This window comes from Opisthorchis viverrini (assembly GCF_000715545.1).
Source record: "Opisthorchis viverrini unplaced genomic scaffold opera_v5_83, whole genome shotgun sequence".
Taxonomy (NCBI): domain Eukaryota; kingdom Metazoa; phylum Platyhelminthes; class Trematoda; order Opisthorchiida; family Opisthorchiidae; genus Opisthorchis; species Opisthorchis viverrini.
This window is the reverse complement of record NW_008751739.1, coordinates 1,186,770-1,200,336: the sequence shown is the minus strand read 5'-3', so window position 1 is coordinate 1,200,336 and position 13,567 is coordinate 1,186,770. Positions and strand designations below refer to the sequence as shown.

At 47.7% G+C, this 13,567-nt stretch overlaps 1 protein-coding gene across 1 annotated transcript in view; it reads left to right on the top strand.

Annotated features, from left to right (window-relative positions):
- Window positions 1-166: 166 nt before the first annotated feature.
- T265_04810 (hypothetical protein) overlaps window positions 167-13,567 on the top strand; it is a gene marked incomplete at both ends in the record, with an annotated part of 61,051 nt that continues 47,650 nt past the window's right edge. The window contains one exon of the mRNA XM_009169648.1: window positions 167-434. Within this exon, the coding sequence (XP_009167912.1) occupies window positions 207-434 (228 nt within the window). The remainder of the gene's footprint in view (window positions 435-13,567) is intronic.

Genomic DNA, 13,567 nt, shown 5'->3' with positions numbered 1-13,567 from the left:
TCGCCCCGGAAGATTGTGTATTCGTAACATTGAAACAAACCTCATGATACAATGTGAACGACAGTTACAAAGTGTGGTTTAAGTTCAGGTAGAATGGTAAATGTGACAACGGATTACAGACACTACAAACTCAAGGTCTGCGACCTTTTCCAAGGACGTTCGAGGACTTGATCTGGCTCCCGCATTTCGCGTCGGCGCGCCACATCATGTGTCCTGCAAATCGCATGACTCATGCTTGTGGGATTCAATTGCCTCTCAGGCTAAGAGGAGCGCGAGGATACCACAGTCGTTTGTTCTTTTCGAAGAAATACTTAAGTACCGCTGCTCCCGCGGCTGCCACACAAGAAGCCCTTGGAGTTCCGTACAAGGACATAGCAATTGGGGTGCCGAAAGAATTATCTGCCGGCGAGAAACGCGTGGCAATAACACCCCAGGTCAGTATTCATGCTGTAAATGGATAGACTAGATTTTGCACAGGCGCGTTTTGTAGGTTTTTGTTAAGGTTTCCCAAGCTGGTTGCTATTCATGTCTGAAGAACCAGTGGGTAGGGGGGGCATCCGTTCGAGTCACTCCCGCGTTGTTTCAGGCAGGCCATTCTTACAGGATCACCACGAATATCGGTGATTTACTGGCGAACATGACCTTTAAGACCCAGTGATATGCCTTCTTTACGCCACAAGCTACGCAAATTAGCAAACGTGATTCGGGCTCTGAGGTTCGTGCACTGACTTCATCAGACACATTTCCGTCAGATCTAATACGTAAAATTCTTTACAGCCTTCAGTGGTTCTGCTTAAATTGTAAGTTTTATGTTCAAAGGCTGTACGTTCTGAAACATCACTCTGGACTTCGAGGGTGTTAGGGTCATGCCGAAAGATGGAATGATTATGGTCAGTCCATTCAACTGGACTTGTGCTTCACTTTGGTCTTCAAAGATGAGGACAATGTCATCTGCGTACTCCAGATCGACAAGGATCCCACCAGGGATAATTAGAACATCGGGGTTTTGGAGACCGCTCAGCGTTCGCCTCATTATTTCTTCAATGAGGAAGTGGAACAAGAATGGATAGAGTGGACATCCTCATCTGACACCACTTTTTGGAGAGTTCGCCATACACGCTCACTCACCCAGAAGTATGTGGATATAGGGATCGGATTATGTTCAAACTTCCCGGTCGTACCCTGTTGAGCAAGTGTAATTAACAGCACTGACCGATCGGCAGAATCAAACGTACCCTTGAAGTCAAGGACTACCAAGATTGTGACTCGTCCGTACTTATGACGTTGCTCTAACACCTGATGGAGTGTAGAGATGTGGTCAACGCAGCCTCTACCCGTTCGAAATTTTGCTTGGTTCTCACGAGTCAAGGTTTCGACTGCCAACGTAAGACCGCGAAGAATCAGTGACGCCGGAAGCCTTGCCACAACACGAGTCAAACCAACACCTCTGTGATTATCACATTCATTGCAAGTACCCTTTTTGAAAATGGGCACTACTTTCGATTCGTCGCACTTGTCTGGGACGGTTTTCTTATTTAAGATTGACTCAAACAGGCTAATCAAGCACCGACTAAGAAACAGAAAGCTACCCTTCAACAGATTAGGTGGAAGGTCGTCGGGACCATCAGCACGATGATACTTGAGTAGGGATATACACTCGAATACTTCCGAGGTTGAAGGCTGCTCCGTGCCCACAGTCTGTTGAAGGCCAAGATTCCGGTCGATATTAGCAAGTGGCCAACCGAATTCTTGTTCGAAGTACTGTTCCCAACGATTTAAGCGCTCTGCCTTGTTGGATATTAGATAGCCGTTTTGGCCTCTAGTAACAAGTAGCTTCCGAGGACTAGTCGAACAAATCAAGTGAAACAGCTTGTAGGGTCTCCAGCATTTTTGCCTGCTTCGTTTTTCCGGCCTTTCGGGTCCACCAAGCTTCTCGGTCTGCAATGACACTCAGTTTCACCTGGTGTCGGGTGACACGTCGAGTGGAGTTGTGTTTGCAGCCAACGGGAATTTGTCGTCGGGCCTCCATCAAAGGCGTGGTCCTATCAGAGTTTTAATGTTTGGATTAGGTTGGCTGGATTGTACTGCAAACAGATGTTCAGGCTCTGATTAGGGTTATGAATATTTCTCCCCAGTGTTTGGTCACATCCGACATCGACCGGTAGGCGTTCTAGGAACCACTTCTGAATCAGTTGTCTGAATTCCGAGTCTACTAGCTTATCATCATCATTCATCATCATCGACAACATGACACCAGTGTCCGACATCGATGCGTCGCTGCTCTACAACCAGGATTTATTTAAAAGCCTTATTGTGAAGAAAAAAATAAAGTTGGACCGGGAAGGGACTTAGTCCTAGCTTACTACGATCATTCCGAGATGGCTACACCTCAAACACTCATTCAGGCAGTCTGGATAGAAACAGCAAGATCGCCAGTGACATCGATAGGCAGCCAAATCCTGCAGCGTCCCCAAACAGGCTCCGTGAGGATCATTCAGTCCCCATCCTGGAAGGCGAGTAGCGCCAACAACACCCAAATGTTTTGTGATTTTTTCATACTTCTCTGCCAACTCAAGAATTGGCCAATTCTCTGCTTCCACCACTCTGAATTTGCATGGAAAAAAGTACTTTTCGGCAAACGATGGTAAGTGGACGAAATACATGTCTCATCAGCAGCCTCTGATGCTGCACACCTTCCTCAATGGAGGTATCTTTTGCACAAACTCGCTTTCTAATTGCCTCGTTACGGATTCACCGACATCAACCCACGCGAGCTATGATTCTGAGACAACGATTGTCGAACAGCTGAAGACTTCTCAGTTTCTCTGGTTGAACAGGCCAAGTCTCACAGCCATGAAACAAAACAGTCCACACTGTAGTTTGTTACACACGTCTTTTGAGCTTCAGGGATACACCACTTTGACGCCATAGGTGTCTCGAATTGGCAAACGCGATTTGAGACTTGCGGATTCGTGCTTTGACCTAATTTGTCACACTACAATAAGAACTAATACAACTTCCAAGATACGTAAAAATCTCCACGACATCCAGTACCTCTCTCTGAATTGGAGGTGGCGTGTTCAGTTACTGCATACTCAGGAGCATGACCTTACAGTTTGTGGGTGCACAGTGCATACCAAAGGGCGGGATAACTGCTCAGTTCATCCAAAAACTCTTGGACATTGTCCTTTCCGAAGGTCAGAACGATTTCGTCTGTATATTCTAGATGGACGAGGTTTTCGTCACAGGATATTTGAACGCCGGAGTTTCTTAAATTGTAAGTTTTATGTTCAAAGGCTGTACGTTCTGAAACATCACTCTGGACTTCGAGGGTGTTAGGGTCATGCCGAAAGATGGAATGATTATGGTCAGTCCATTCAACTGGACTTGTGCTTCACTTTGGTCTTCAAAGATGAGGACAATGTCATCTGCGTACTCCAGATCGACAAGGATCCCACCAGGGATAATTAGAACATCGGGGTTTTGGAGACCGCTCAGCGTTCGCCTCATTATTTCTTCAATGAGGAAGTGGAACAAGAATGGATAGAGTGGACATCCTCATCTGACACCACTTTTTGGAGAGTTCGCCATACACGCTCACTCACCCAGAAGTATGTGGATATAGGGATCGGATTATGTTCAAACTTCCCGGTCGTACCCTGTTGAGCAAGTGTAATTAACAGCACTGACCGATCGGCAGAATCAAACGTACCCTTGAAGTCAAGGACTACCAAGATTGTGACTCGTCCGTACTTATGACGTTGCTCTAACACCTGATGGAGTGTAGAGATGTGGTCAACTCAGCCTCTACCCGTTCGAAATTTTGCTTGGTTCTCACGAGTCAAGGTTTCGACTGCCAACGTAAGACCGCGAAGAATCAGTGACGCCGGAAGCCTTGCCACAACACGAGTCAAACCAACACCTCTGTGATTATCACATTCATTGCAAGTACCCTTTTTGAAAATGGGCACTACTTTCGATTCGTCGCACTTGTCTGGGACGGTTTTCTTATTTAAGATTGACTCAAACAGGCTAATCAAGCACCGACTAAGAAACAGAAAGCTACCCTTCAACAGATTAGGTGGAAGGTCGTCGGGACCATCAGCACGATGATACTTGAGTAGGGATATACACTCGAATACTTCCGAGGTTGAAGGCTGCTCCGTGCCCACAGTCTGTTGAAGGCCAAGATTCCGGTCGATATTAGCAAGTGGCCAACCGAATTCTTGTTCGAAGTACTGTTCCCAACGATTTAAGCGCTCTGCCTTGTTGGATATTAGATAGCCGTTTTGGCCTCTAGTAACAAGTAGCTTCCGAGGACTAGTCGAACAAATCAAGTGAAACAGCTTGTAGGGTCTCCAGCATTTTTGCCTGCTTCGTTTTTCCGGCCTTTCGGGTCCACCAAGCTTCTCGGTCTGCAATGACACTCAGTTTCACCTGGTGTCGGGTGACACGTCGAGTGGAGTTGTGTTTGCAGCCAACGGGAATTTGTCGTCGGGCCTCCATCAAAGGCGTGGTCCTATCAGAGTTTTAATGTTTGGATTAGGTTGGCTGGATTGTACTGCAAACAGATGTTCAGGCTCTGAGTAGGGTTATGAATATTTCTCCCCAGTGTCTGGTCACATCCGACATCGACCGGTAGGCGTTCTAGGAACCACTTCTGAATCAGTTGTCTGAATTCCGAGTCTACTAGCTTATCATCATCATTCATCATCATCGACAACATGACACCAGTGTCCGACATCGATGCGTCGCTGCTCTACAACCAGGATTTATTTAAAAGCCTTATTGTGAAGAAAAAAATAAAGGTGGACCGGGAAGGGACTTAGTCCTAGCTTACTACGATCATTCCGAGATGGCTACACCTCAAACACTCATTCAGGCAGTCTGGATAGAAACAGCAAGATCGCCAGTGACATCGATAGGCAGCCAAATCCTGCAGCGTCCCCAAACAGGCTCCGTGAGGATCATTCAGTCCCCATCCTGGAAGGCGAGTAGCGCCAACAACACCCAAATGTTTTGTGATTTTTTCATACTTCTCTGCCAACTCAAGAATTGGCCAATTTTCTGCTTCCACCACTCTGAATTTGCATGGAAAAAAGTACTTTTCGGCAAACGATGGTAAGTGGACGAAATACATGTCTCATCAGCAGCCTCTGATGCTGCACACCTTCCTCAATGGAGGTATCTTTTGCACAAACTCGCTTTCTAATTGCCTCGTTACGGATTCACCGACATCAACCCACGCGAGCTATGATTCTGAGACAACGATTGTCGAACAGCTGAAGACTTCTCAGTTTCTCTGGTTGAACAGGCCAAGTCTCACAGCCATGAAACAAAACAGTCCACACTGTAGTTTGTTACACACGTCTTTTGAGCTTCAGGGATACACCACTTTGACGCCATAGGTGTCTCGAATTGGCAAACGCGATTTGAGACTTGCGGATTCGTGCTTTGACCTCATTTGTCACACTGCAATCAGAAAACTAATACAACTTCCAAGATACGTAAAAATCTCCACGACATCCAGTACCTCTCTCTGAATTGGAGGTGGCGTGTTCAGTTACTGCATACTCAGGAGCATGACCTTACAGTTTGTGGGTGCACAGTGCATACCAAAGGGCGGGATAACTGCTCAGTTCATCCAAAAACTCTTGGACATTGTCCTTTCCGAAGGTCAGAACGATTTCGTCTGTATATTCTAGATGGACGAGGTTTTCGTCACAGGATATTTGAACGCCGGAGTTTCGGAGACCTTCCAGTGTTCGTCTCTTGGTTTCATTTATCACGAAGTTAAACAGGAATGGAAAGAGAGGGCATCTCTGCCGGACACCGCTTTGTGTACGTAAGCTTTTGGAGAGCTCACGGTATACTCTGACGTCCGAAAGTCTGAGAATACAAAGAGCTTATTATGTTCACGAACTTCCGGGGCATTTCTTGGTGGGCAAGCGTGTCAAGAAGAACAGACCGGTCAACCGAGTCGAATGCGCCTTGGAAATCCGGGAACATTAGAAGTGTGGGTCGCCTATACGTATGGCGTTCTAGCACCTGACGAAGAGTGAAGATTTGGTCAACACTACCCCTAACAAGTCAAAGTCCCGATTGCTGCCCTCAAGTCAGTGTTTCACGAACTAGCGTAAGGCGACGAAGCACAATTGACGCCAACAGTCCCGTCACGACCGGGATCAAGCTGATATTCCTGTGGGTGCTACACCCACTACGAGCCCCTTTTTTGAAAATGCGCACTATCACTGACACTCTCCAGTGTCCAAAATGCAAGCAAACAGACCAGGTAAGCGCTGACTGGGGATTTCACCGCCATCTTTGAAAAATGTGGGTGGGACATCTGGACCAGAGCATCGGTGGCACTTGAGAGAACATATGCAGTCAAACCTCCTGGTCGTAGCTGGTTCCACGTCCATTGTCCAGGGTTCTACCTCACCCGTGGGCTTCAGATAGGTGTCAACTGGTAGCCGTGGTAATTGCTGTTCGAAGCATCCGACCCAACGGTCGAGGCGTTATTCCTTATTCGAGATGATCACTCTATTCTGATCCTTGATGGTTCCGCTCACAGGTGGTTTCCGGGGGCCGGTTGCACAGATCAACCGAAATAATCTTCAGGCAATAATGACTTTCTGTGTATACATAATTCGCGGTCGGCTCCACGCTCACTTTCACTTGACATCTGATAATTCGTCGTCTCACGTTATGCTCAGCTGCGATAGTTCTCCGGGATCTAAGGAGTGCCACTGTTCGGACTGATATCCAGTGCTTGAGTGGGCCTGGAAGTGCTGTGCCACAGGCGAAATTCCCAGCTCTATGCAAAGAGCTAGCAGCGTCGTCCCAGTATGAGTTCGCTTCTGATGGTGAAACCTTTGGAGGAGACTCCAGAAGACGATTCTGGTAAGTTCGTCCAACGTCCGGATCTACCAGTCTTTCAGTTATCAGGCGATTTGTCCGCACCTTGCGCGGCCCTGCAAAACGAAGGGAGAAGTGACTCCGGACGAGGGCGTGGTGGGAATCAAAAATGTGTTCCAAAACGACCGGCAGTTATTTATTGATCCACGCCATCGGTAACTGATGGCAATGTGGTCGATTTGAGTTTGTGGCCGGCCTGCCGTTGGAGGATACTATGTGGCCAGACGACATCAGCTATTTCGGAAGTTAGCCTGGGATCAGCACACAGCTGACACAATCGTTCGCCATTATCCGTAGGTACCGAGTCCAATCCATGTCGACACAGGAAAATAACCCCTGCACATCCTGCCGCATCAGCCTCGGGATCACCAGAGTTGCGCAGCCGAAAACGGGCGGAGACTGATGGGGCAGTTAGCTCAATCAGTGTGCTTGCATCTTGACTTCCTGTTCCTCCCACACGGCACACATTCAAGCGAGTCGAGTGTGAAAACAACAGCAGCTTGTTGTCCTGCTCGCTTCACAGGGCGGACACTAAAGGCGGCCAGATAAACTGGGTGTCGAGGGTTGAAGATTGATACCTGAAGATACCTGAGGATGTCGGTGCCATGTGACGGGCAGATACCGCATAGGAAACCGATGTAAGACGAAAAGGGCTACAAGGGGAGAGCCATTAATAGGGTGGGAAAAGGGGATAGAAGGAGTATGTGAAAGAGAAGGAAGGGAGGTGTCAGCAGTAGCCTATTTTCACTTACCCACTCTGCTGTATGCAGCAAGTAAGGCGACCCGACTGATGGTATCATGCGAAGGCCGATGTGGCATGAGTTTATTGTTAGACGTAGGTATCATGTTTGTACGTGGACTGGGATACTGTCATGGCGTCTAGACAGGAGGACGATTAGGGTCCAACCAAAGCCTTTGCACAAAAGCCTAACCTCAAGTCAGCGGTGTTTGGCGGAAATGCATTACCATTTCTACGAAGTAAATCACCACATGTTCCAACTCCAACCTGGAGGGCCAGGAGATTGTGTTTGTCAGACCTCTAACCATTGACCTAACCATTGGGCCTTAGCTTAGCAGTACCTAAGCATGTGGAACCAGGTTAAAACCAGTATGGTGTATACTACGGGGCAATCCACCTTTGCGTGTTTATGCTAAAAGGGCTCTTTCAGGAAGTCGACCGGCTGGTGTGCGGAGCACATGACCAAGGCGGCACCATCTGTGGAGTGTGACCAGTTCATCTATCGTGGTTGAGTTATCTCTTCCGAAACCAGTCGACGTACTTCAACCTTAGTGATCCGCTGTTCCCATCAGACTCGGGCAGTGCACCGACCTCTGTCTGGACTCGGTTGATCTGGCAACATCCCAGCCCTCGTGTCTCCTTCTGGTGGCATGGCAGGTAGGCACTGAAAGGGTGCTATAGCTGAATGATTTGTATGCTCAACGACTGAATTTTTTTACCTCAGCATGCAGCAGCCAGGTTTCTCATCCTACTTCATTCCTTCTTAGAGACGAGTAAAGCTTACGTTCCAATCCCTCGTATTCACTATCTCCCGAGGCCGTGTTACAAGAGGCCAGTTAACTTTTCGGAAGTGTTCAGCCTATCACCGCAGTCAGGGTTTCTGTGAGTGAATTAATAAACAGGCTTCTTCACTTACTGTTTCACTGACTGTGGCTTTCGTATGACCAGTCGATCGTATTAATTGCTGCAGGACACAGCCTTTCTTGCTATCAAAAGCCTTCTGGATTTCTTGGGCTTTCGATGTCCACCAGAGCTCTCGACATCTCTTCAGGCTCTTCACTTTTGGTGTTTTTAGGGATTTGCGTGCTGGTTCGCACTCGTTACCTGCTGGTGTTGAATTCCTGGCATCAACCAGTGTTAGCGATCTCGTCGATATCTGGTGTATCAGGGAGTCGGACAAACATGACTTGGCGCCACTGGCATAGCTCCTTTCACATTTTGCCATTCGTCATCTACTCACTGTGCTCACTGCCGGTACTGTAGTGAGTTGTTGAGCTGCCTCGGATCGATACTGTTGGGCTATGGTAGTTCTCTGGAGATGGTGGATCAGCATGCTTCTCCATGACTTGTGAGGGCCTGAAGGGAAGCGAATTGTCAGGCGTGCCCTCACCATGACGTGATCGGGACCAAGTTGCGTGCTCCCAGAAGCAACGCTACTTTTGAATTGTGGCTCTCCAACGTCGGTTGATGGTCACGTGACTCAACTGGGCCCTCGACTGATCTGTACTCGGTGGTCCCACTTCACGTGATGCGGGCGTTTATGCTGAAAGTTCGTACTGCCGAGAAGCAGTTGATAATCAGCACACAACTATGGGAATCGCCCTGTTGTCTGCGCGGTGAGCACTGACTGAATCGACCGCTGAGATTCACTACCAATGAGCTCAGACGACGGACTTGGGCATTCATATCGCCCGCAAGGATCACTGTCAGTGTTTCCAGCTTGAGGAATGAACCCGGATAACTCTCGATGCCAGAACTGCAGTCCGTTGAGGTATATGCAAGTACTACGAACAGGTCACGTGTTTTATGTTGAGGCAATTAGCTTGATTGAGCTAGATAACCAGACGGAGCAAAGACGACTTCACTGGAACCCAGTCCAGCAAAGCGTGTTCAGTTCTTGGGTTGGGTGCAGCCCCCACGCTATATATTCCACGAGTCATCGCTTTTGCATCACTGGACATACGGAGGAAGAAATGTGAAAGAGCTGAGTTCATCCAGGGCGCTCTGAGTTGCACAGCCACCCTTGAGTCTTGTATGCGTACTTTAAGGACACGGTATACATCAGCTTAAAGGAAGCATAAGGTCTCGGTGAGCATTGCTGGTTTGCCAGTTTGACAAAGTACGGACGTTAAAACTCCTATGTAGAAAGGATCTCGTGGATACAGCGCAGTGGTATTTCGTTTACTGTTAATAGGCAGCGGGAAGCATAAGGTCCAGGGGCCAGATAACTGACAGTCAGATGACCGAGCGACGTTTGTTTGCTTGGTGCAAAGGGGTTTGGGAAGAACACAGATGGACAAAGAACTGTGTGAGCAAATGATACTTCCCGGTTGCCCAGGCCGAGGAAGTAGTGCCAGGTCTTACAGAGCATTTTGCATATGTAGTTAGTTGCGAAGCTTTTCGCAAGATGGGGGCGAGATGGCCCAAGTGGTTAGAGCGTGAATTCACTGACCGGAAGGTCCGTGGTTCTAACCCGACCTGTGCCTCTCGACTTCCTCTGTCTAGGCTTGGGCAACCTGGCGGTATCCCAGCCCTCCTGCAACCTTCGGGTGGCATGGAAGTTGGGCACCGAAAGGATGCTACAGCTGAACGATTTTTTTTGCAAATTTTGGTTGTAGTGTGACCGATTTGGTGAATGGACGAATCCCTATGGTTAGGGTCGCGTTCGCTAACTTGAGACACCCATATTGGTAAAGAGACGTTTAGGCATTAAGAACGCTTCTGATTCACAAGTTAAATATTCTTATCAAGCTAGCACACAAGTGGCTTTAAAACCCACATCTTCAGGAGACGTGAAGCATAATTCGGACAAGATAAGCTGCCTTACTTCATGTGGTAGGCAACCCGGTATGTGTTGTTTCTGAAGGCCAAAGGTTCTGTTTGTTCGGTGTTGCAGGGAGCGTGGGAGCCACGTAGTGAGGGCGATAGCTTGGGGGTCATTGGCTATGTAGCAGCCATGTCGGTCATGGCCATAACCATACGTTTTTCTCGTCCCGGGGTCCCCATCAATCGCGACTAAGTTGACCGCTTGCCAAATTTTGAGCTGACCGCTGCTCTTTTGTCTCCATCCGATTCAAGACTGGATGAAGAGGACTCGACGAGGCAGATGGTCCTCTAACAGTTGAAGTAGTGGCCTAACCAGCGTGACCTATTTAGTGTGGCCAGCTGATCTAAGGGGGAGTGGCCTTTGGGTGAAAACGTCTGACGTACCTCAGCATTTCTGATATAATTTTCCATCTTACCTGACCAATGTTTCGGGGGCACCGGCTGCCAACTGCAGATTTGTGCGCAGCTGCCATGTCTCTCATCCATAAGGTAGAACACCAGCATTTTACACTCCTTGATAGCCAAATTGCATCACGTCGGTGACACAAACGCTGCCATAAACTTCCCAATTTGGGAGGCGAGTTCGTCATCCACCAGTCCACCGGGACCTCTGCGGCTGACCAGATAGACAAGTAGTGTGACCGATTTGGTGAATGGTTAGGGTCGCGTTCGCTAACTTGAGACACCCATATTGGTAAAGAGACGTTTAGGCATTAAGAACGCTTCTGATTCACAAGTTAAATATTCTTATCAAGCTAGCACACAAGTGGCTTTAAAACCCACATCTTCAGGAGACGTGAAGCATAATTCGGACAAGATAAGCTGCCTTACTTCATGTGGTAGGCAACCCGGTATGTGTTGTTTCTGAAGGCCAAAGGTTCTGTTTGTTCGGTGTTGCAGGGAGCGTGGGAGCCACGTAGTGAGGGCGATAGCTTGGGGGTCATTGGCTATGTAGCAGCCATGTCGGTCATGGCCATAACCATACGTTTTTCTCGTCCCGGGGTCCCCATCAATCGCGACTAAGTTGACCGCTTGCCAAATTTTGAGCTGACCGCTGCTCTTTTGTCTCCATCCGATTCAAGACTGGATGAAGAGGACTCGACGAGGCAGATGGTCCTCTAACAGTTGAAGTAGTGGCCTAACCAGCGTGACCTATTTAGTGTGGCCAGCTGATCTAAGGGGGAGTGGCCTTTGGGTGAAAACGTCTGACGTACCTCAGCATTTCTGATATAATTTTCCATCTTACCTGACCAATGTTTCGGGGGCACCGGCTGCCAACTGCAGATTTGTGCGCAGCTGCCATGTCTCTCATCCATAAGGTAGAACACCAGCATTTTACACTCCTTGATAGCCAAATTGCATCACGTCGGTGACACAAACGCTGCCATAAACTTCCCAATTTGGGAGGCGAGTTCGTCATCCACCAGTCCACCGGGACCTCTGCGGCTGACCAGATAGACATCAATCGCTTCCCCCGCAAGTATGAGTTAGTGTACTCTCACCCAGTCTTGCAGTAGCGATTTACACTTTGAGGATGTGAAGCACATACCGAACCGTGAATTATTGTTATTATTGATATTGTTGTTGACATTATTATTAGGGTTGTTGAGAACGATTTGCGTTTGTAAAAGGTCTGATCTAAGACCAATATCGCCCTCGTACTGAATGCCCGTGATTGAACAACCCGAGAGCATTTCGATTTCTAGCTGTAAGATACAGGTAAAGAAGATTCACTCAGTGCGTGAACGACGATGTTGAAGAGAAAGAGCAACAGATTTCACCACTGAATGTGATAAACTCAGGAAGGAATTTGCTGTGGACACCCACATTACGGAAGGATGCCTATGGAACTCGCGTAAAAGGTCAGAATTCAGAAAGGGCACCCTTCATCGCCGGACACCGGCATAGTTTCTGACGATCAACGGACTCAAAAGCAGATCCAAATTCGAGGACAGTCATTGTTGGACGGTCAGTTCCTAACGAACAATTCTATCCTTTGAAATATTTCATTGAGATTTCATTTTCTCTCTGTTGTAGCCAACTGAGCCGCAGCGCTCTTCCTTCCATTGGTTCGTCTGCAATGCAGCTGATCTTCATCTGGTGTCTTTTGTCTTCTTTGAGGTTTTCCCACTCAAGTAACTAGACTATCAACGTGACAGAAATAAATTGCTCAAGCTCCTAAATCACTCAGCTAGCGTCCATGACAGTACTGGCGACGTGTTTCCCACGAAATCAATTTCTGCTGATCAACTTCAGGTGATTTTGGAACACCAGCAAAAGCAGTTTGCGCAGGCGAAACTGCAGCAACAAAAACAATTTGAGCACACGCAACTGAAATCATAGAAGTGCTCACCAAAAATATGAGTATTCAGATCAAGAAGGCAGCAAATATCAACCATCGATTTCATCTCCAGACTCTGTCTCTAATTCTGTCACCGAATTTACGTTTGGCGCGGATGCAGATCGAACATTCGGCTCTTGGTTCAAAAGGTACCAAGACATTCAAAGTTGATTTTGCCAAGCAAGATGACCCGTGGAAAGTACGGCTGTTACTTAGGCAACTTGGCACACTTGAGCATAACAGTTACACGAATTACACACTTCCTAAACAGCCCAGTGATCTCAGCTTCGATAGCACTGTCCAGACCCTTACGAAAATCTTTGGCAACAGCACGTCCTTGTTCAACATCGGATACCAATGCCTTAAATTGGTCATGAAGGATCATGACTTTGTCGGCTTTACAACACTTGTCAATCGAGAATGCGAGCGTTTGAAGCTCAGCGATATGGACGAAAATCAATTTCAATGCCTTATACTTATATCTGGCATCCACTCTTCTCGTCATCATCATCGTGAAGGATCATTTGTCGGCTTTACAACACTTGTCAATCGAGAATGCGAGCGTTTGAAGCTCAGCGATGTGGACGAAAATCAATTTCAATGCATGCTACTTATATCTGGCATCCACTCTTCTCGTCATCATCATCGTCATCATCATCATCACCATCATCAAAGACAGCAACATCAGTGTTGGCACTGACGCCTCATTGCCGTACAACCGTAAGGTTTGTCTATATATATAT